Source organism: Suricata suricatta, chromosome 17 (genome assembly GCF_006229205.1).
Source record: "Suricata suricatta isolate VVHF042 chromosome 17, meerkat_22Aug2017_6uvM2_HiC, whole genome shotgun sequence".
NCBI classification, from domain to species: Eukaryota; Metazoa; Chordata; class Mammalia; order Carnivora; family Herpestidae; genus Suricata; species Suricata suricatta.
In genome coordinates, this window is record NC_043716.1 from 32,757,773 (window position 1) to 32,779,270 (window position 21,498).

A 21,498-nucleotide genomic window follows, 5' to 3' on the forward strand; every position below is an offset into this window, starting at 1 on the left:
TCTTAGATTCCACTTTTTTTCAGAAATATGTGATGCCCAAAGTTTGTTCAGTCTGTAAAATTGAACAACTGTTATAAATAGACAAGGCATACTATCCAAAGTAAACTATGAAACTGTTTGTGTAAGCGAATTATAAGCACTCTTCTTCTAAATAAGTATAAATATAATAAAAATCTTATTATATACAGAAATTGAAGCCATTTCCCCCCCTGGTTTCCTTTTGCATTGACATCAAGATAGAAATAATTCAGTATTTGGGGGGAAATGATTTACCCTGTGGTACGACTTCTCCATCTTCTTTGCTTTGTATTTTGACTGCAACCTATTTGATACCTTGAACAGCTATGTTTGGTTAATCCAACTAACCTTTTTGAAAACGTTCATGGTATAAAAAGAAAATGTACATCAATGCCAAAAAATGGAGATTTGGCCATTTGACTAAGCTGTTCCTCTTATAGCATAAAAACAATGTGCTTAAGGCATTTAACTGATTTTTGCAATATATTTAATTTGAGTGATCACATTTTTCTTATTCTCCTGTAACTGATAGTGATCATTACATAGCACTAAAAGGATTATGTAAATCCCCCAAATTAAGGAAATACATCACTTAGATGTATTTCTGTATTTCAGATAGACAGTACCTAAGATCCCGAGCAGTGGTCTGTACCCAAATGGATGGCAGTTTGTCACACTGTGAATTTGGCCCATGATCATTTTGTCATTGATCCTTTGCGTTAGCACTAAAGGTATAAACTCAGTCACTTGCTCTTTAAACATTAAATTATCTTCTCTTACCATGTAAATAGCAATGCTTGGCAACCTGCATGAGTGAATAACCACTGGTTTTATCTAGTATCAGAAGGAATCAAGTATCCACCACAGCCTATATTTTAACATCTTATGGGCTATAATTTTTTATTAACATATTAATTTGCATATTGCTGTTTTAGTCTGTGCCAGCTCTGCTACCCATAATAGATGTCTACATTGTAGCAGAACTCCAAAACACAGTTCTCATGTTAAAACTCCTCATCCGTGTCCTCTGCTTTAATAATTTTCTAAACCCTTGATGTCTACTTAAGCAGAATGAGTAGTGTGCGATCAAGTTCATTTTTTCGGTGGAGGGGGACGGATGAAAAAGAATCCTATTTACTTAACTCTTCTTGTTTTAGGGTAAGCCTCCAACAAAGAAGGCAAAAGTTCTTCAGAAACAACCTTTAGTTGCTAAACTAGCCGCATATGCTCAGTATCAAGCTACCTTGCAAAATCAAGCAAAGACTAAAGCAGGTAATGTTGGTGAATGTGGTAGAAGTGAAACATTTGATAATGATTCATCTAGTTTTAGTTAATAACATTTAAATTTTGGATTTTGTTAACTAAGCTATTTCTGTGTCCTACTAGTACATTATGACATTAGCTTCCTGATAATGGTTTTGGTTTCAGTAAATTATTCTAGGGGTGCCTGGGTGGCTTAGTTGGTTAAGCATTCAACTCTTGATTTCAGCTCAAGTCATAATCTCACAGTTTTGTGAGTTCGAGCCCCTGGTCAGGCTCTGTGCTCGCAGCTCAGAGCCTGCTTGGGATTCTCTCTCCCTCTGCCTAACCCCCATTGCCTGTCTCTGTCTCTCTCAAATAAATCAACTTCATAAAAATAAATAAATAAATCGAGAAGACAGTAGTTGTGTTGACAGTTTCACAGTGCTTGTAGCAGTATCCTTAACGTTTTTTATTTCGGGGGCACCTGGGTGACTCAGTCGCTCAGGTGATGATCTCACAGTTAGTGAGTTTGAGCCCCGTGTTGCGCTTTGTGCCAACAGCTCAGAGCCTGGAGCCTGCTTCAGATTCTGTGTCTTCCTCTCTCTCTTCTCCTCCCCCTCTCATACTCTGTCTCTCTCTCTCTAAGATAAATAAATAAACAGTAAAAAATGATAATTTCAGGGACATATGGGTGGCTCAACCAGTTGAGTGCCCAACTTTGGCTCAGGTCATGATCTCCCGGTTCATGGGTTTGAGCCCCGCATCAGCCTCTGTGCTGACAGCTCAGAGCCTGGAGTCTCCTTCAGATTCTATGTCTCCCTCTCTCTCTGCCCCTTCCCTGCTTGGTGTCTTTCTCTCTCCCTCCCTCTCTCACTCCCCCTCAAAAATAAATAATAAACATTTAAGTTTTTTTAATAAATAAAAAATAATAATTTCAAAAACATTTTTATTTGGTTATTTTCTAGGTTCCACTTCTATGCTGTGGATGGTAGGGAGCATCATGGGGATAATGTGCAAAGAGGACGTTGAGCAGGCTTCACAGGGAGTGGGGAGACGAGAGGCGTAAGGGGAAGAAATTGACGAAAAGGATTGTTTTTAATAGATTAAAAAAAATTTTTTTTAATGTTTATTTATTTTTTAGAGAGAGACAGAACATGAGTAGGAGAAGGGGCAGAGAGAGGGAGACACAGAATCTGAAGCAGGCTCCAGGCTCCAAGCTCTCAGCACAGAGCCCGACATGGGGCTTGATCTCAGGAACTGTAAGATTGTGACCTGAGGTGAAATTGGACAGTTAACCAACTAAGCCTCCCAGGTGCCCCTCTAATAGATTTTTTTTAAGTTTATTTATTTTGAGGAAGAAAAAGAGAGCACACGGGGAGGGGCAGAGAGAGAGGAGAGAACCCCCCAAGCAGGTTCCGTACTGTCAGGGCAGCACCTGCCAGGGCTCAAACTCACAAACCATGAAATATGAACTAAGCCAAAACCAAGAGTCGGACACTTACCTGATTAAGCCATCCAGGTGCCCCGATAGAAGATTTGTAAGAGTGGCAGAAGCAAGGAGATGTAGTAGGGACTGAAGCAGCGAAAACCCTAATGAACATACTAATGGCAGATCCTGGATAGAAGTCTCATTGAGAGGGGCTCCTGGCTGCTTTAGTAGCAACTCTTTATCTTGAGATCATAAGTTCGAGCCCCACACTGGGTGTAGATGACTTAAAATTTTCGGGGAGCCTGGGTGGTACAGTTAATTAAGTGTCTGACTTGATTTCAGCTCAGGTCATGATTTCATGGTTTGTGGGTTCGAACCCTGCATTGTGCTCTGCACTGACAGTACAGAGCCTGCTTGGGATTCCCTCTCTCTCTCTCTCTCTCTCTCTCTCTCTCTCTCTCTCTCTCTCTCTGCTCCTCTCCCACTGAGCTTGCTCACTCTCAATGTTTCTTTCTCAAAAATAAATGAACTTTTTAAAAAACTTTTTTTTTGAGAGAGAGAGAGAGCATGCACGAGTAGGGAAGGACACGGAAAGAGGGAGAGAAAGAATCTTAAGCAAGCTCCATGCCCAGTACAGAGCCCTTTGCGGGACTCCCATCTCATGACCCTGAGATCATGATCTGAACCGAAATCAAGAGTCCGATGGTTAATGAACTGAGCCTCCCAGGAGCCCTTCTAAAAACAGAAAGAGGGCGCCTGGGTGGCTCAGTCGGTTGAGCATCCGGCTTCGGCTCAGGTCAGATCTCACGGTTGGTTCGTGGGTTCGAGCCCCGCGTCCGGCTCTGTGCTGACAGTTAGCTCAGAGCCTGGAGCCTGTTTCAGATTCTGTGTCTCCCTCTCTCTCTGACCCTCCCCTGCTCCACTGTCTCTCTCTGTCTCTCAAAAATAAATAAAAAGCATTAAAAAAAAAAAAAACCAGAAAGAAATCACATTGAGGTGCACAGTAAAAGCTATATGGGAATAAAAACTGCAAGGCAGCCATGGCAGTGTTCCTTATCCTGAACATTTCTGCTCTCAACTGCTCTTTGCTGCTTAGAACTGAAGAGCTCTTTCCTACTTTATTTCCCAAGGAGATGATGCTGTGTATTTTGCAGATATGACCTATGTGAAAGTTCATGCTTACTTAGAAAAGTTCTTAAATCTTTATAGGAAAAAAGAAAACTTTCAAGATGATAAGTTCATTTTTCTTTAAGTTTACTTACTTATTTTGAGAGAGCAAGAAAACAGGGGAGGGGCAGAGAGAGAGGGAGAGAGAACAACCCCAACAAGGCTCGTGCTGCCAACAGACCCCAACATGGGGCTCGATCTCTTTGTGAGATCATGACCTGAGCCGAAACCAAGAGTCAGACACTTAACTCGCCGAACCACCCAGGTGCCCCAAATGACATGTTGGTTTTATGTCATTGCACATTTTCTTATAAATAAAAGATTTGAGAATTGTAATATATTTAAATTTATTTTTTTGCAGCAGTCTCCATGGAAGGCTTCAGCTGGGGTAACTACATCAATAGCAATAGCTTTATAGCAGCTCCAGTTACCTGCTTTAAACATGTGAGTATGGAATTCCTCACCTTGTATTCAAATGCATTGTCATTGTTTAAATCTGGAGGCACAGTAACACCTAAGCATCTTCCCTTTAGAAGGTCTGCATTTTATACGTTGTCATGGAAGTATTGCTTTTTTATTATACCTATTAGTACCTAAAAATAACTTCTAGAAGTTGTACAAGTAAAAGCATCCTATAAAGAAATTACAATTTGAAATTATTTGAATAGGGAAAAGTACTAGTCTCCTCCAATTTTCATAGTAAGTTGAACCAGATCCAGTGCTGGTTTTGTATATCATGTGTCTTGGGAGTGTCACGTGGTTCTGTGTGATAAGCCATCCATCATGCATGTTCCCTAAGTCTGTGTGAGCTGACCTGATAACTAAGAAAGGGAGGGATCTCTCTTCCAGTTACATTTTTGTCCTCAAGGGTAAAATCAGAGAAACAAAGAAGGAACTATTACAAACATAGTATTGTAGGCTGAAATCCATGATATATCATGGAGAACCCTTTGCAGGGTATTCTTTTCAGCAAGTAGATTCTTACAGAGCATATGTAGTAATTGAGAATTATGTTAAAAATTTTACCTGACAATAGGATCGTTCCTTTTGATCCTCTTAGTTTTTATTCAATTATTTGTGATTCTCTCCAATACCTTTTTGACCTTTCTACAAGTTTAATTTATATTTAAAGGTTCTATTTGCTACTATGCACAAGAAGGAAAGAGAATTTAGAAAATCAATGAATGAAATTTTGTTTACACTAAACATTTTGTTGAGTTAGTGCTTAACTATTAAATAACAGCCATGTGGACAAGTGAGCTTGAGTTCTTGCTGTGGGGGAACCGAAGTGAATTTTCATTTGTTCAAGGCCAGTAAAGAATCTTAAACAAGCCCGAGCCAATGAAATCAGTGGTAGAAATATAAAAGAAAGCTTGAGTTCATCGATTTGCTAGTTTTCTTTCCTGAAAGTACAGGTGTTCAGCCCTTATGTGGTGGCATGTTGACTCTCTGAACAAGCTAAGTGGGGTCTTAGATACTTCATTTTGGTGTAAAGTAGATCATTTACTCTACCGTAATGTGGATAGTAGTGTCACATTGTGAAATACATGGCAACAACAACATTAAAGAGAACAGCGAAGCAGTGTTTAACTATTATGTCTGTAGTTCTTTCTGTTTTTCAAAAGCTCAAAATCAGATTAAGTTCTGTTATAATAACTCTTTTATCCCAAATACCTGGAACCTTTGTTGTCTCTCTCTGAAGTCTTTATCTCTTTTCCTGTCTGTAATATTTTGGTTTGTTTATGTTTTGATATCATAAACCATGTAAAGCCGTGCTGTGTAAGTAGTCAAGGTATTTTTTTTAAAGCATTACAAGATTCCAAAAGCATATTTATTTCACGTCTGTGTCTTTGAATAATAATACTGTCTTAAAGTTCTTTATAAGAAAATCTATAATAACAAGTTTATTTTGTTTTCAGTTTTGCTGTTACAAGATTAAAGTATTCCGTCATGTAGATCAGAGCAGCTAGCCTTCATTGTATTATTAATGAGGATACCGTGCGCCTTCTGCTTCTCACTCGGAAGCAAAGCATCTGTCACCCATTGTCTTCCTGTTCCACTTGTCTTTCTTAACTGCCTTTTTCTCATCAAGAAGAACATCCGATACTGGTTATTTATTTATGAGTGTATTTTAGTACATATGACTATGCTTTATTGCCTTAACCAGCATCTTGAAGCCATTTGGTTTAGGTCAGACTTCATGCTACAGTTGATTTTATCCTGTAGAGCTGACTCTTCCTGGTTCTTCCCCAAAACCGTTTTCTAGGTCTCCAAGGAGAGCTACTGGTCTTGGCTTTAGAAAGTCTGTTGTCAGGAGCTGCTGGGAGCACAAGGCCCTGCCTTTTTTCACTTGCCCTCTAATCTGCTGAGACTCAAACCGCCCACCCTAACTCCTGCTTCATCAGTAGGGCCCCCTTCCTCCAGACTCCGCATCTGCCTTATCCCCAGCTGAGCACAGATCTGTGGCCTTTTCCTGCTCCTAGAAGATTCTTTTTCAAACCTAATTTTACTTGGCATCCGGATGGCTGTTACTTAAGCATCTGACTCTTGATTTAGGCACAAGTCATGACCTCAGGGTTGACCTCAGGGATGGTGAGATAGAGCCCCAAGCCCATCTCAGCGTGGAGCCTGCTAAAGATTCTCTCTCTCTTCCCCCCTTCCTCTGTCCCTCCCCAACATGTACTCACATGCTTGCTCACTTGCTCTCTCTCGCTCTCTCTCAAAAATAAATAAACTTAAAAAAAGTAATTTTAAGAAGCCTCCAGTGTGTAACGTGGGAGCAGAACTGTTCCTAATGAACCAAATTGGGGGTGGGAGCAGTGTCAGGGCCCTAACTACCTTGTTCTCTAACGTAACCCAGCCTCGTCTGGAGTGAGGATCACGGGTAAACAAATGCTTCATATTTTCTGGCACTTACATATGATTGTGATTTGTTCTAAATCACAGGATTTCAAGAGAGGAATCCCCTGTCTTTAAACTCCTGAAAATGAAGTTTCTGCAAAGTACTTCATAAGACAGTATCCTCTTCGGTAGTTGCTGTAATTATGCACAGAGGTTCATACTTGGTCCCTCAGTTCCAGCAGTGTTTGGCATTTTTTATAATTAGTAATGGAAATTGAGTCTCAACTGTTAAAAATATGTCTACTAATATATCTTTTCATTTTGCCTAGGTGAAAGTTTGGTAGTTTTGAGAGTTTTTTTTTTAAGCTTCAGAATTATTGCTCTTTTCCCTAGTAAGCATTGGTAGGGTAAGAGGAGGCTGCACCAGTTGGTCCTGCAAGAGTGGGGCGGGGTGGCCAGAGCCTTGGGCCCTGATCCCGGGCTGTCCCTTCCGTGGCCGTCTCTGAGGTTGAAAACCACTGAATTATGTAATAGCACTTCTGATTTATCGTAAATCATGTCACAACACACAAAGTATCTTAAAATTCATCTAGCTCATCTGATTCATCTCCTATAAATGAAACTCTTGCTACTTTTTTCAGTAGCCGAATTATAATTTCAGTTTGGGGCTGTACTTTCCTTTTCCTAATGCAAAGTATTATGTTTGGTTTTTTTTTTTTAATGTAGTTTTGAATTAAGCACTTATAGGAAAACCGCTCCTGTGTTTGTCTCATACTCGTACACTAACTACTGCCACATAAAACTCCTGACCCCGGGTATGTAGGTTTTCCACACGGCGAGCAGTTCTCTTACACCGGCTGGGTGTCACAGTTCGGCTCAGTTCTGGTGCGGTCGACCTGGAGTTAGTTCATCACGGCCTCAAGTTAAGAGCTCAGTCCCACAAGATTACCCCCATTTCAGATAACGTTGTCAAAAGTTCCAGGTTGTTACCTGTGCTTCTGACCAACTGGCTTAAATCAGGGTTCCCATGACCTGCTCCTTGGGCTCAGTATTTTGCTGAAATAGCTCACAAAACTCAGGAAAACAAAGCCTTAATGCCTCCCCATTTATTACACGTCATAATAAAAGGATAGAGGTGAACAGCCAGATGAAAAGGATACGTAAGGCAAGGTTGTGAGAAGGAACGCGGAGCCTCCGTGCCCTCTCGGAGCACGTCAGTCTCCCAGCACCCCCGGGTGCTCCCTGACCTGGAAGCTCTCTGACCCCCATGTACAGATTGATCTTGCTGTCTCAAAGTCCACGTTATGCTACTTCACTTTTATGAAAGGCCAGCATTAGTACCTTTTTTTTGCTAAGCAAAAGAAATCAGAAGAGGATTTTTGCTTTTAGGGACTGCTGACTGCTTCCTCACATTATGCCGCTGCAGCTAACAAAAGGTTTTAAAATTATAGTTAGGGTTTTATCTACTCTCAGATGGCAGGGGAAGCCTGTATTTTGGGATTCTGATGAAAGCTTTATTGTACAGGCATGATCAGTCAGGAACTCCATCTCCAGACCCCTTCCCAGAGGATGGGGACTGGGGCTGAAAGTTCTAAGCTTCTCCTCCTAGCCCGGTCTTTCTGGTGACCAGCCTCCATCCTGAGGCCATCTAGGAGCCTACCCAGAATCTCCTCATTAGAACAAAAGATGCTCCTATCACTCAGGGGATTCCAAAGGATACAGGAGCTCTGGGTCCGGGACAAACATGAGAGCACAAGACGCTCATGGTGCTCTTATCACTAATGGGAAATTAAAAGATTTGAAGGGTTCTGTGCCAGGAACCAGGGGCAGAGAGACTGATGGTGTATATAGATCTATTTCCTACCTTTATTTTCTACTTGTTCACAGCCCCTAAAAGCAGTATCCATCTCTATCCTAACTATGGGAAAATCCAAAACATTGCTACAGTACCACATGCCAGTTAGGTACACAGCATTAATAAAACTCGCAGGTGATTTTCTTCTAGTAATTTATGTTTGAAACTAAGAGAGCCTCCAGTTGATCAATGTGTATGCACAACATTGAACTTTAAAGCATTCTGATTTTTTTTTAAAGACTGTAGTCTTTAAAATCGAAGCAGTCCTATTTCCCATTATCTGCCTTATAAAATCAAGTAATACATTCCTTTCCTAGATGCTACAGCATGAGCCAACATGCGCTTTATCCCAAGTGGTCATGAAACCTATAAATCACAACCCTTCAGACATGGATCCACACACTTGAGATTTCTTTCGTTTGATACCTGGGTTACGTACTCTGGTGTCTTGTTGAGAAGTCCTTGCTAAGCCCAGAAATCATCCTACTTCTTTCTCCCTTGAAAATAGTTGCAGTTTTCATGTAAAAAAAAAAAAAAAAAAAAGATCCTGGGGCGCCTGGGTGGCTCAGTTGGTTAAGCATCCAACTTCGGCTCAGGTCATTATCTCACAGTTTGTGGGTTCGAGCCCTGCTTTGGGCTCTGTGCTGACAGCTGAGAACCTGGAACCTGTCTTCAGATTCTGTGTCTCCCTCTCTCTCAGACCCTCCCCTGCTCACGCTGTCTCTCTCTCTCTCTCAAAAATAAATAAAACATTGAACACTTTTAAAAAGTAAATCAATCAATAAATAAATAATAAAATTTCAAAAAGATTCTTTGTACATGTATATGCCATAACTTTAAAGCTGAGTTTACTGTGCTCTTTTATCCTGCCTCCACAAATACACCTGGTAGTGCTTATGTGTTATATTCTAATCCTCTGGCTCCTGACCTGTGTGCCAGTGTCTTGAGAAGATGAGTTTCTTTATTCAGACTTCTTTGCAATATATATCACAGGCATATTTTTGGATTTTAAAGTAAAAAAAAAAAATCCTCCATTTGTATATGTACAATAACAGTAGTTTCTCTTTACAGTAAAACTCATGATCTACTTCTCAACTTCTCAAGTATGTGTTTGTTAGTTAAAATAATCCATTTCAAGTAAAATTACTTTTTCACTTTTTTCCCTGGCCTTCACTACACATACACACGACTTCCCTGAAAGTCGAAGATCAATATTCATGTCCATTTTAACCAAAGTTAGAATCTTCAGTATGTCATCCTAGATTGCAGGATTTCTTTCTGCTGGAAATCAAAGTTCAGTCCATTCCCAGTACTCGTTAGTGCTCCATCTGATTTAGCTGTTCCAGGTGTTACCGTGAAATAGAATTTCTGCAGGAAAGCAGGGGACTCTGTTATTAGAAAATTTGCCTGTTTTTTGTGTTTTAAAGAAAGCCTGAACAATTTAGGTCATTTTAATTTTGATCTGTTTTCTAAAGTGGTTCTTGTTTTTCTGTTGGGACCTGATTCTTAAAACAGTATTGGTTTAATACTTTTTTTTAAATTATGGACTGTTCTATGCCTTTCGGATTAGTAGTCACTGCTTCCTACCCCTTTATGCACACACATAGCATTGCTCCATTCTTAACTTGCTTCTACCCAGGGGTACACCCCATTTTCCTTTTGTACTCTCCTCACACTCCCCTCACCCTGCTCCCACCACCTCAAAGAATAGATTCTGGTCTCAAATCAAAAGGTGAGTGGACTTTCTGGAGAAAGAGGGACCAATTCTTTTCCTGTTTTGACCTCCTACCTCTTACAGCAAGTAGCATTTAGGAATTCTAATTTCTTTCCAGTTAATTTCTGATGATGTTTTCTCCCCTTTTTGGCCAAACAATATTTCATCTTTGTCTACCAGATGAACTTGAATAATCATATGCCCGTTAGTCTTAAGATGTTTCAGTGGTGGCTTTATGTACATCTGCCATATCATCCGTGGGATAGATTCTTTCTTGGTTACCTATGTGCAACTACAGGGCTAGCTAGCTCTGCGTGCTTGTTGAAGATTGTGGGTGGCTTTCAAAGTAGGTTGACAGTTCTGTGGAGGGAAATTTGTATTTCTGCCATAAAACATCATATATTGGCAGTGTATTAGCCCTCTGGGAGTCTGAACACTAGCCATCTGGGCTCTTGGCCTATCTGGGAATGTTCTTGAAGTACAGAAAATAAGACTTCCCGCTCCACTAATTTTTGACAGACGACAGTCAGGTGTAGGTTCTCACTCATTTGCGCTGGGGAGCCCTCAGCATGTGGATTTGGCCATGTCCTGCAGGACCTGATGACAGCTTACCTTGCAGGGAAGGAGAGTCGCTCCCAGATAGCCCTCACGAGTGGCCCTGGAGCAGGAATTGGTGAAGCAGATCTTCCTGATTTGGGAGGAGCCTGAGGTGGACCTCTCGTCCTGAGTCTGGAAGGTAAATTTGTTGTTACCTGTAAATTATGGTTCTGCTAGTTCATGCTATGCCAATCCAGACTTTCAGAGGTATCCCTCCTGCCAGCAAGAGAAGACAGATGACTTGGATGAAGATGGCTGTCAAGCCCTGGGTCATTTAGTCTTCCACACTTAAGAATATTCATTTTAAACAAAAGGGCAGATATATCTATGAAATTACCTTATCATTTCAACACTTCGAGCACACGCTACTTAGTAACATGGTGCTCTTTTTTGTTTTTGTTTCTTCGTTTTTTGTTTCTCAGAGTGAATCATATGGATTGGTTTAAGAGGGCCTAGCAGAACCACAACCTTACAGGCAAGAACAAATGTCACTTTCTGCTACTTTCTCCTATACCAATCCAGACTGTAGGGACAAAAACATAATATCCCCCAATAAAGTGAATATTAACCTATTTTTTAAGTGAGCATATTGACACTTCATTTTCTTGAATAAAATGTGACTAAAAGTTATTTTCACCAAACAATTGTTAAGGCTGAAAAGAAAAACCAAAAAGTGGGTGTGACCTTGTCATATCCAGCTCAAAGAGGAGTGCTGTTGTGCCATATCCACTTAGTGTGCCAACCTCACCCCCAGCTTATCAGCGTAGCCATGCCTCTTCCTTCTCAACAAAAAATAACCCATTCCACAAGATTTGGCAGCCAAACAAGGAGGGATGGACACCCTCCCTTACTTCAGTGCATGCATATAGCTGCATCTGTCTGCTCTAATTGATTCATCCTCACCGAAACAAATACACGGTCTTTGTGTTCATATATCTTAGCGTAATCTACGTTACCTGTCCTCCTTCCAGCCTCTCCTTTTCTGATCGCATCTGCTGGCAATAGGGATGGCCCTCAGTCTAGAATGATATAGGGGGAGATAGCAGAACCTGAAGAGTCCAATCTTTCTATTCAAAAACAGCAGAAAGAGGTAGTCGTATTGGATGTATTGTGGTGTTGTTTTGTTGTTTTTTTTTTGTTTTCGTTTTTTGGGTGGTTTTTTTGTTTGTTTTTTGTTTTTTTGGGTTTTTTTTTTTTCTTATTCAGGGAGATAGTTTACATGTACCCTTCCAGAATCACAAATATTTGAGATAGGCCACTGTCTCCAACTTACGGAGGTATATTCATTGCTTGCTGCTTAAATTAAAGTAATAGCCATAATTTGATTGTCTTTGGTTTCCAGACTTACTCTAGTTCAGTATTATGTGACCTTTTCTTCCTCTCCTTCAGAAACGTCAGAACTATTGAGAGGATAGGGGTTGAGTACTGTTTTTAGGCTAATCCTCCTAGTGGGTTGGCATCTACCAAAGTACAAGAAGCCTTGCATGGACAACATTAGCTCACTGTTCAAATTGGCTAGATCGTGTAACTCTTAGATGTCTTTGTTTAGTCATCTTTGAGCTCTGAAGCTGGGGTGTTTTTTTTTTCCTTGTCTTTTACTGATTTGTTCGTATTATCAGGTCTTTTATAACTTCACCCAGTCCTTTTCTCTGTGTTCAAGGTCCTAAATTATATTTAACAAGGAGCCGATTCTCAAGGCCACCAAGATTATTTAGTATTATCAGCATTTATATTCTTAAATTCACTTATTTGATTTAATTAGCCATTGCATAAACTTCAGATAATTGTAAATGGCCTTGAGTTGTAAGGATTAAAATATAATGGGAATCATAATTTGGGAACGTGTTAGATTTGGGAAACTCTCTTCATGATGCTCTTTTAATCGGTTTACTGAGCCCCCCATCATAACAAGGTGGTGCGGAGGCTAGTGATTACCAGTTTTAACACTGAAAGTTGTCTCTTGTTTGTAGTAATTCTGCATGAGAAATGTAGAAATAATAAGTTATTTAACAATTTAGCATGGTATGCATCTCCAAAAACTCTTCCACTCTATCTTTTTAATAACTTTATCCAATGCTTTTGCCATATCTGTTTTAACAGACTACATTTCTATTTTATGATTTTAACTGAAGTTGAAAATCTAGATAAGTAGGTTTTGTTTTTCCTGTTAATGGAAACCACATTGCTGATTGGAATTACTTCTCTTTCTGCTTGTTAGCCAAATCCTTTAAAATTAGAAGTTGAGGTAAAGTGCATTCATTCAGTGTATATTAAAACTAACAAGTTTCTTAAATTGGCTTTATCCTATGAAATCTGTTGAGTTTGTGATTCAGCTTTTATAAAAAGTGCTGTTTCAGTCTTCATTAGAACAGTATTGAATTTTGAAGTTAACGTGGATCTATTTTAATAAATGTGAATTCTCTTCCTCGTGAGCTTGTCCCTGACACTGGCTCTTTCCAAAAAGAATTCTGTGGAAAGGGAAATAACAATCATATTTTTTAGAGAAAAATGAATTAAATGGCATCTTTAATATTTCCATTATTGATGGTAATGCTTATTTTAAAAAATGTGTGTTAGGCTTTATGTTAATAAGATGATAACTTAATAATTTTTATATGACAGGCACCTATGGGGACCTGCTGGGGTGATATCTCAGAAAATGTGAGAGTAGAAGTTCCCAATACAGACTGCAGCCTACCTACCAAAGTCTTCTGGATTGCTGGAATTGTAAAATTAGCAGGTGAAAGCATACGTCACAATTTACCTGAAAATGCCAATTATGTAACTTGTAAGAAAGTGTTATTTAGTGCCGGGGCGTCTGGGTGGCTCAGTCGGTTAAGCATCTGAATTCAGCTCAGGTCATGATCTCACAGTTTTTGAGTTTGAGCCCCGCATCAGGCTCTATGCTGAGAGCTCGGAGCCTGGAGCCTGCTTTGGATTCTCTCTGTCTCTCTCTCTCTCTTTCTCTCCCTCTCCCTCCCCATCCCTCTCCCCCTCCCTCTCTCTTCCCCCCTCCCTCTCCTTCTCTCTCTCTCTCTCTCTCTCTCTGTGCCCCTCCCCTGCTTGCACTCTGTCTCTCTCTCAAAAATAAACATTTAAAAAAATTAAAGAAAGAAAGCGTTACTTGTAAAGTTTTCAATTGTTGCCAAAAAAATAATAACTGTAACAGGGCAGAGGTTAGCAAATTTTTTCCATAAAAAGCCAGGTGGTAAATATCTTTAGCTTTGTGGGCAGCACAGTCTCTATCACAGTCACTCCACCGTGCAGTTGTAGCTTGGAAGCAGCCACAGCCATACATAAATGAACAGGCACGGCCGTGTGGTGGCGACACTTTATTTATGAGCACTGAAATTTGAAGTCTGTAGAACTGTCATATATCAAGACATGCAGCCATTTAAAAATGTAAATCCAATAAAGATAAAAATGTAAAACCATTCTCAGGTGGCAGAGCGTAGAACACATCAGGCAGTAGACCAGATCCGTGGGCCAGCCCCTGGTATAGGGAAATACTTTGACACGCAGCAAAAAGCTGAGGGGTTAAGAAGAAGGGTAAGGTCCATAACACTAAAAGTAAACAAGTGTTGATAATTTCATGTGTCTTGGGTTCTTCTTCACCCTCACTGCTTTCTTTGTTCCCTAGTCTTTCTTCTCTTATGGCTCATCACATAGGTGCATTAGCATCTGTTGTGTTAGACATCATGGGCGGGTGATGTGCAGAAGTATAAAACCTGGTTTACTCCATGAGCTGATACCTGCCCAATGCGGTGCTCAGTGAGCCGTGCGGTGGGGCACTGTAGCACATTATGGCAGGCGGCGGCCATTCAGAAGATAAGAAGTTGTCCTTAAGTTAGTGAGAGATATCTAGTGTATCCTACTCTTCCTATTCCTCTCCAGCCATTCTCCCCCAAACGCTCTGCCTGCTGCTCACTGTGTGCTGCCGACAGCCTTGATCCACTAAACACGATTCTCTGTTAATTCTGCTGGAGCACCTGTAATGGTTTCTTTGTCCTTAGAGGACCAAGATGGTCGGCATTTACAGCTCTTGATGACTTGCACCATAGACTACTGGCCAAATTTTTGGTTGTTTCCCACCGTAAATGCTATATCCAGATGAGGCTAGTTTTCTCTCCTCCCTCATAGAACACGTTGTCACATAACACGTAACACATTACACAGTTCAGTTCCCACCTTTTCCCTTGAAACATTCCCCCGGGCGTACAAGCCTTCTCTAAATGTTTGCATTATTCTCTACACCATGATTTAAAACAACATAATTGTTCTGTTCTAGATGTTTAAGCTAGTTGCATTTAAATAGCTCCAAAGATCAGTGCATTTAATATCCAAGAATTATTTCTACCTTCCATCTCCAATTTTACATTTCTGTTTTTATCTCATTGCACCATATATCTTATTTTAAGCCACTTTAATGACATTTTAGAATTGAGCCTGATGTTAATCTTGAACTAGAGCTCAGCAACAGTTGGCAAACCCATGAATTATGCTGGAAGTTCCTAAATTTTGAAACTAAAGGTTTAATGTTGTAAATTTTTGTCATAGACCTTAACGTGTGAAAATACTGCTCACCTGAGCTCCCTGCCTGGAATATAAGTTCGTTGGGCCTTTTTTATTCCCCTGAAGGCCTTAAGTTAGACTGTAATGTTGCCAACCAAAGGTGTACTAAATAGGATGTATCATACCCATTGTTCTAAGAAATAAGGCTTGCTAATTGCTTAGTACATTACAGTTTTTAAGTCATTTCACATACTTTTATTTGTATTTATTGAGCTTTTTTACCTACTATTTTCACATTTTATTTCCAAATAAATAGGACAGAAAAATTTGGACTTTTGAGGTAACCACATCCAAATCATCCAAAAATCATTGGTCATCTTATCAGCTGGACAAAGCAGTTTCTCTGAAATGACTTTAACTGGACTTTTGTGATGTCTTGACAAAATTTTACTAACAAACTACACATTCCAGTAGGACTTTACCACCCTTTTCACTAAGAATTTCTTTTCTAGAAAATTTAAGAAATAATGGGTAAATTGAACTTAGTATTAAAAGGGGGAAGCCGTGCTCTGAAAACAGTTAAACTAATGGCATGGTATAAGTGGTTCTCCAAGAACGGTCCATATACCGCCTCACCTGGGCACTTGGGTGGAAATGCATGTTTTCAGACTGACGCAAGATGGACTTGCTCGGAATCTTGGGTGGGGCCCAAGCATCCGCGTGTCAGTGCCCCCTGCACGGGATTCTGTTGCAGCTGCAACCTCACATTTTACACCCACTACCAGCAGCTGTGTCCTGTTTGATTCCATTCCATTTTTCTTACTATGTCATGATTGATTTGTTGGTTCCAGGTTACAATGCCCTTTTAAGATATGAAGGATTTGAAAATGATTCTGGGCTGGACTTCTGGTGCAATATCTGTGGTTCTGACATCCATCCCGTTGGTTGGTGTGCAGCCAGTGGCAAACCTCTCGTCCCTCCTCGAAGTAAGTGGCCTATTTACCCTTACTGTCATTGAAATATATCACACATCGTTAATATTCAAGTGATACAGAAAATGATCATTTTTGGTTCTAAGTAACTTCTGTGATGGCAAAACATGCTTGTTTTCTTGATTTTTGTGACTCTTCTTCAGAACGTCTATACTCTGAATTGCAGGGGGAAATTGTTATTTTTTTTTAATAGATTATGAAGCAGTTCTGCTCTTTGCCAAAGTGTAACTGGTTATTTCTTTTGTTTTAGCTATTCAGCATAAGTATACAAACTGGAAAGCTTTTCTAGTGAAACGACTTACTGGTGCCAAAACACTTCCTCCCGATTTCTCACAGAAGGTAAAGACAGGCTCTTAGAAAGGACTGAAGTGTCGATTAAGAGCTCTAAAAAAGGAATAGCCTGGAAGTTTTTTAAGGAATGGTTTTAATTTAGTGAGCCAGATGATCTAGTTAAATATTGAGTGCATTCGGTATTTTTAATGGTACAGTAATGATATTGGTTGTAGAGCTCTGTCATGAATTCCGAACAGTTTTTGTCTGCTTTTGTTTAAGGTTTCAGAAAGTATGCAGTATCCCTTCAGACCCTGCATGAGAGTAGAAGTGGTTGACAAGAGGCATTTGTGTCGCACACGAGTGGCCGTGGTGGAAAGTGTGATTGGAGGAAGATTAAGACTAGTGTATGAAGAGAGCGAAGATAGAACCGATGACTTCTGGTGCCATATGCACAGCCCGTTAATCCATCATGTCGGTTGGTCTCGAAGCATAGGCCATCGATTCAAAAGATCTGGTAAGCACCTGTCACAAGACCGCCTGTTGAAAACATCATTGAGGCTGAATTGTACCACCGTGGTTACCTTTTTCTAAGAATAGCAGAGGTCAGAAGTAGCATTCTAGTTGTCTGGGCGGCGTACTCTGCCTTAATTTGGGGAGGTTCACACAGAGTATGAATGTCCCGGCTAACTCCTTTGTATTCCCTCCACTTGTTCTCAGTTAAAATATAATGCACTTCTTTTGGTCACAACTACACAATTTGTTGTCTTCTACTTTTCTTATCCAGCCCATTTGAAAGATCCAAAGGTAGCCTTTCCCTTTGCATTCAATTTTAATCAAAATAGCAAGATTAAATGTGGTTAGACCTAATACTGAACACAATAAGACATACTCCTGAAGCTGCAATTCCATCACTAGGGAATTGCCGGCATTCTAAATGGCTGAGCGTATTTCATAGCACATGTACGCTGAAGAGAGCAAGACTATTAATTATTTTTCACCATAAATGTAGAAGGCATGTATTTCTGCCATGTTTTAGAATATACATACCTTGTGAGTTTGAAACCTTCAAAGAAACGTGGTTTTTGGTCTTCTCACAAATGCTGACAGATTAGTATGTAACTTTTCCTTGTAGATATTACAAAGAAACAGGATGGACATTTTGATACACCACCACATTTATTTGCTAAGGTAAGAAGTTTTTATAAGAACCCTCATTTGTAAATTAGGTTTGAAAGAGGGTTGTGGGTTTTTTCCTAACGTTGTGGAAATCACAGTTACATTTGTTCACTTAAAAGGATTAAGACCTTGTGGTCCATAGGTGTCACCACTATTGATTATAATTATCCTTAAGTTCTGTCCATTTGCCTGCACTCTCTCTATCCTCTGGCGGAGGTTTGAGTTACAATACTAGGTAGGTAGGAGAAGGCATTTGGTTTTTTCATCTGATAAACATTTTCAATGTGGTTATACTTATTATTAAAATGATAACATTTGTAACAGCAGATGTGCTTTCATGTAATTCTTTAGGTAAAAGAAGTAGACCAGAGTGGGGAATGGTTCAAGGAAGGAATGAAATTGGAAGCTATAGACCCATTAAATCTTTCCACAATATGTGTTGCAACTATTAGAAAGGTAAGACTATAAGTTTTAAAGTATAGAAATGCAATTGTAAGAACTAGGTTTAAGGTAATAGAAGAAGGAGGCCCTTAACATATTCATTTTGATGTAAAATGTATGTATGTGGATCTTCACCGGGGAGAGGGTTACTAGTAATTTAAAGATAAATTTCAATTCTTATCAGAGGTTCTCTTTCTATATAGCTTGTTAAGATTGTCATCTTGAGTCTGATGCCTCTTGTTATGGAAGTACGTATCCTGAGTTAGAAGACGATTTGTTTGGATTACTTCATGGTCAAAGCTAGTCCAACACAGAATTGCAACAAGGGCAAATTTATCTTCAATTTACTGTTTTTTCCTTAGTGCCTTTTTTCTTTTGGTAGTACTTTATTTCTTCTATTTTCCTCTCTTCTGAAGCTGCGTTTATCAAAAGATCTAGAAAAGTGGCTCTCAGTTCTCAGTAGGCATCAGAATACCCTGGGGAACTTAAAATAATCAGGCGACCAGACCTCTTCATGCCCATCCCACCCCTGTTCCAGTCTCATCAGTTTGGTCGGGGAGCCCTCGCACTGGCATTTTTTAGAAGCCCCCGGGAAATTTTCCAGTTTAGCCATGGTTAAGAACCACTGATCCAGAGTCTGCTTACCTAAGGGTGTAGCTTGAATTGTGACTTGCATTTCAGCACGGTTTAAAGCCTTGAGCCAAAAGAATTAAGAACAGTTAAGGTTGCTGCCATGTCCCAGGCACTTCTGCCCAAGCTCACACAGCTAGCTGACACCGGCTCCAAGTTTTTGTTCTTCCTCTTTACCTGACCTAGTGATCAGAATCATAAGATGTGTTACACAGGATAATGTGTTTGTTTGAAAAAAAGATAAAGGTGTCTAGGTGATTGTGACAGTCCGGTTTGGGAAGCAGCGCCATCACGCCATGCTCTGTTCCATTGCATGGGAATGAGGCGGCCAGTGAGTAGAGCGTCCGACTTCGCTCAGGAATTACTTAGTTCATACTCGCCACGCTAGGTTTGGTTTGGATTCTAAATAAAAACCTTACAGCCTTGTAGAACAAGGTAAGATACATAAAAATAAGTTTGATACAGGATTGATTGACTATGGCTTAGATGCACCCGGTACTGTTGGGATTCACATAAAAGAGAGATCATTGTCTCAGAGGAATCAGGGAAAGCTTTATAGAAGGGAGGCTGTTTGGAAACTTCACCTTGTGGGTTGGAGAAAACAGCCCAGCAGAGATGCAGGGAAGTAACCATTGTGGAAAAAGAATGTGCAGGAAAGCATCGAGATAGGAGTGCACAGGCCAGGTTTTAGGAGGAGACTGAGTCGTCTGTACAGTACCCATTAAACAAGTCGCACTGAGTATTCTGTCAAGGCTTTTCTTTCATAAGGGACAGAGACCCACTCTCAAGTTAGCTCTAGCTCTAGCCTCTTTGTCCCATCTCTCCCCTGCTCTGGAGTCTCTGCCACTTTTCCGTCACTCTTGTGATTGGCGTTCCTCTCACTCCGTCTCCATGTGTGGCTGTGAGCTCCGGCCTGTATCACAGCCTTTCAGTTCCAACCCCGACCCTTGCTTGACAACAGCCTCTGTGTCTGTTAATGCTCATTACCAAGAGAGGTTCTAGCTGAGCCCAGCCTTTGGCTTAGTCCCTTAAAGGTTAGATACTAGCCCCCAGCCCAGTCAGCTATATTTGGAAAAGGAGTCCCGTGTGAGTGGAGGTAGCTCTTGCCAAAGGTCTAGGCAAAGCTGTCAAGCTGAAAGAAGAAGTTATTATACACATCCACTGTGTTAATAGTGCTAGAAACAACTAGAACAAAAGCGCTTTAGGGCAGAGACTAAAAGTTGATAACGAGGTCACGCAGTCTTTGAATACTTGGTCGGTCGGGCCATCTGAGCTTTTTCTGGTGAACAGGTGAGTTGGAAAAGCTTTCTGGCATGAACAGAGGTCATACCATAGGAAAGTTAAACTGTGTAAGAGGGGAAATGTCTGAAAAGGAAGTCTGAAAGCAGTGATCTCAAACAGTGCAGTGGAGACAGAATTCATGGCACAGTTAGAGGGACTAACATTAAGGGGAGTCATGGGATCTGGTGCTTGCTTACCCTTGAGGGTGACTTTGACAGCCTGCACGGACTCTCAGAGGGTATGTAGAACACAAAAGGAAAAGGCAGGACCGAGACCCTGCAAGGGAGACCAGCTCCCGATCAAACTGGAGGAATTGTGGGCGTAGAGGTCAGTTATTGAAGCACGAGGTGTGGGTGATATCACCAAGACAGAAAGAAAAGGGCTACATCAGAAATGTAAGGCTGGGATGTGAAAGGACACCAGCAAAGAAGCCTCACCAGTCAGGAGAGGTAGGAAGATCGGTCAGTAGACTGTAATATAATGAGTCTGGGAGAAGACGCTGCAGAAAGTTGAGAGAAGTCAGTGGGTATCAAATACTTCAGGGAGGCTGAGGTTTGAGGGGGTAAGTGTTGGAGGAAAGGCCCTGGATTTGACAAATTAGGTCACTGGTGACATTCAGCATTTTAGTAGGGTCACAGAAATCAGACTTCGAAGAGTTACGCAGTATAAACCTTGAAGAGGGTCTCTGGGTGAGGTATATAGGAATTCACTGTACTATTTTTGTACCTTTTCTGTAAGTGTGAACTGTTTCAAAATAAAATACTTTTAAATGTTTTTAATGTAATGAAAATTGGGAGACAATTAGATTGTACAAGATGGTGTTTTTGGAGCAAAGTTCCTGCGGTAATAGTACGAGAAGGAAAAGTTATTTTGGGGGGTGGGGTACTACCTCCAACAGTCAGGTGCAAAAGAAGGAATATGGGGACCCTTACACAGGGCGGCCCTCGTTTCTGTCCTACGGGAGCATGGGAATCTGTAGGATAAGAGAGGGAAAGTGGAAGCTTGACGAAGGTGAGAAAGTTTGGAAAAAACTGCTGTGTGTGCTAAATCAGAAGGAAAGAGAGTCACTGAGTGGGACGTGGAGCCTCACCGAGACTAGACAAACCGGAGAGGAGCACCAGCACCTCAGCCATCAGCAAAGGCACTGCTTTTCCTGCCCCGCTGAGGTCACCGCGTGTGACGCTGCTTCTGCGGCTGGTGCCACTACAGTCCACATGGGTTCTTACAGTTCTAGCTGCTGATGTAATTCGGTGGAGAGACCTTTGTGTAATAGATTTTTGTTTCTTGTGGAATGTCAATTTAAAGGATCACTTTTATAATAGTGATATCT

At 40.6% G+C, this 21,498-nt stretch overlaps 1 protein-coding gene across 22 annotated transcripts in view; it reads left to right on the top strand.

Moving 5' to 3' along the window:
* MBTD1 (mbt domain containing 1) overlaps positions 1-21,498 on the top strand; it is a 67,291-nt gene that overhangs the window by 34,420 nt on the left and 11,373 nt on the right. For 18 of the 22 annotated variants that reach the window (XR_003904275.1, XM_029926703.1, XM_029926698.1 and 15 more), the window contains 8 exons: positions 1,176-1,290; positions 4,218-4,300; positions 13,486-13,603; positions 16,227-16,361; positions 16,618-16,706; positions 16,920-17,154; positions 17,773-17,828; positions 18,168-18,272. Coding sequence is in view for 21 of the 22 variants with exons in the window: in XM_029926703.1 (XP_029782563.1) it covers positions 1,176-1,290; positions 4,218-4,300; positions 13,486-13,603; positions 16,227-16,361; positions 16,618-16,706; positions 16,920-17,154; positions 17,773-17,828; positions 18,168-18,272 (936 nt within the window). In the remaining variant the exon portion in view is untranslated. Of the gene's footprint in view, positions 1-633; positions 750-1,175; positions 1,291-4,217; positions 4,301-10,910; positions 11,003-13,485; positions 13,604-16,226; positions 16,362-16,617; positions 16,707-16,919; positions 17,155-17,772; positions 17,829-18,167; positions 18,273-21,498 lie in introns of those variants that run through there. The other 4 variants (XM_029926709.1, XM_029926708.1, XM_029926693.1 and 1 more) reach the window with 4 other exon arrangements.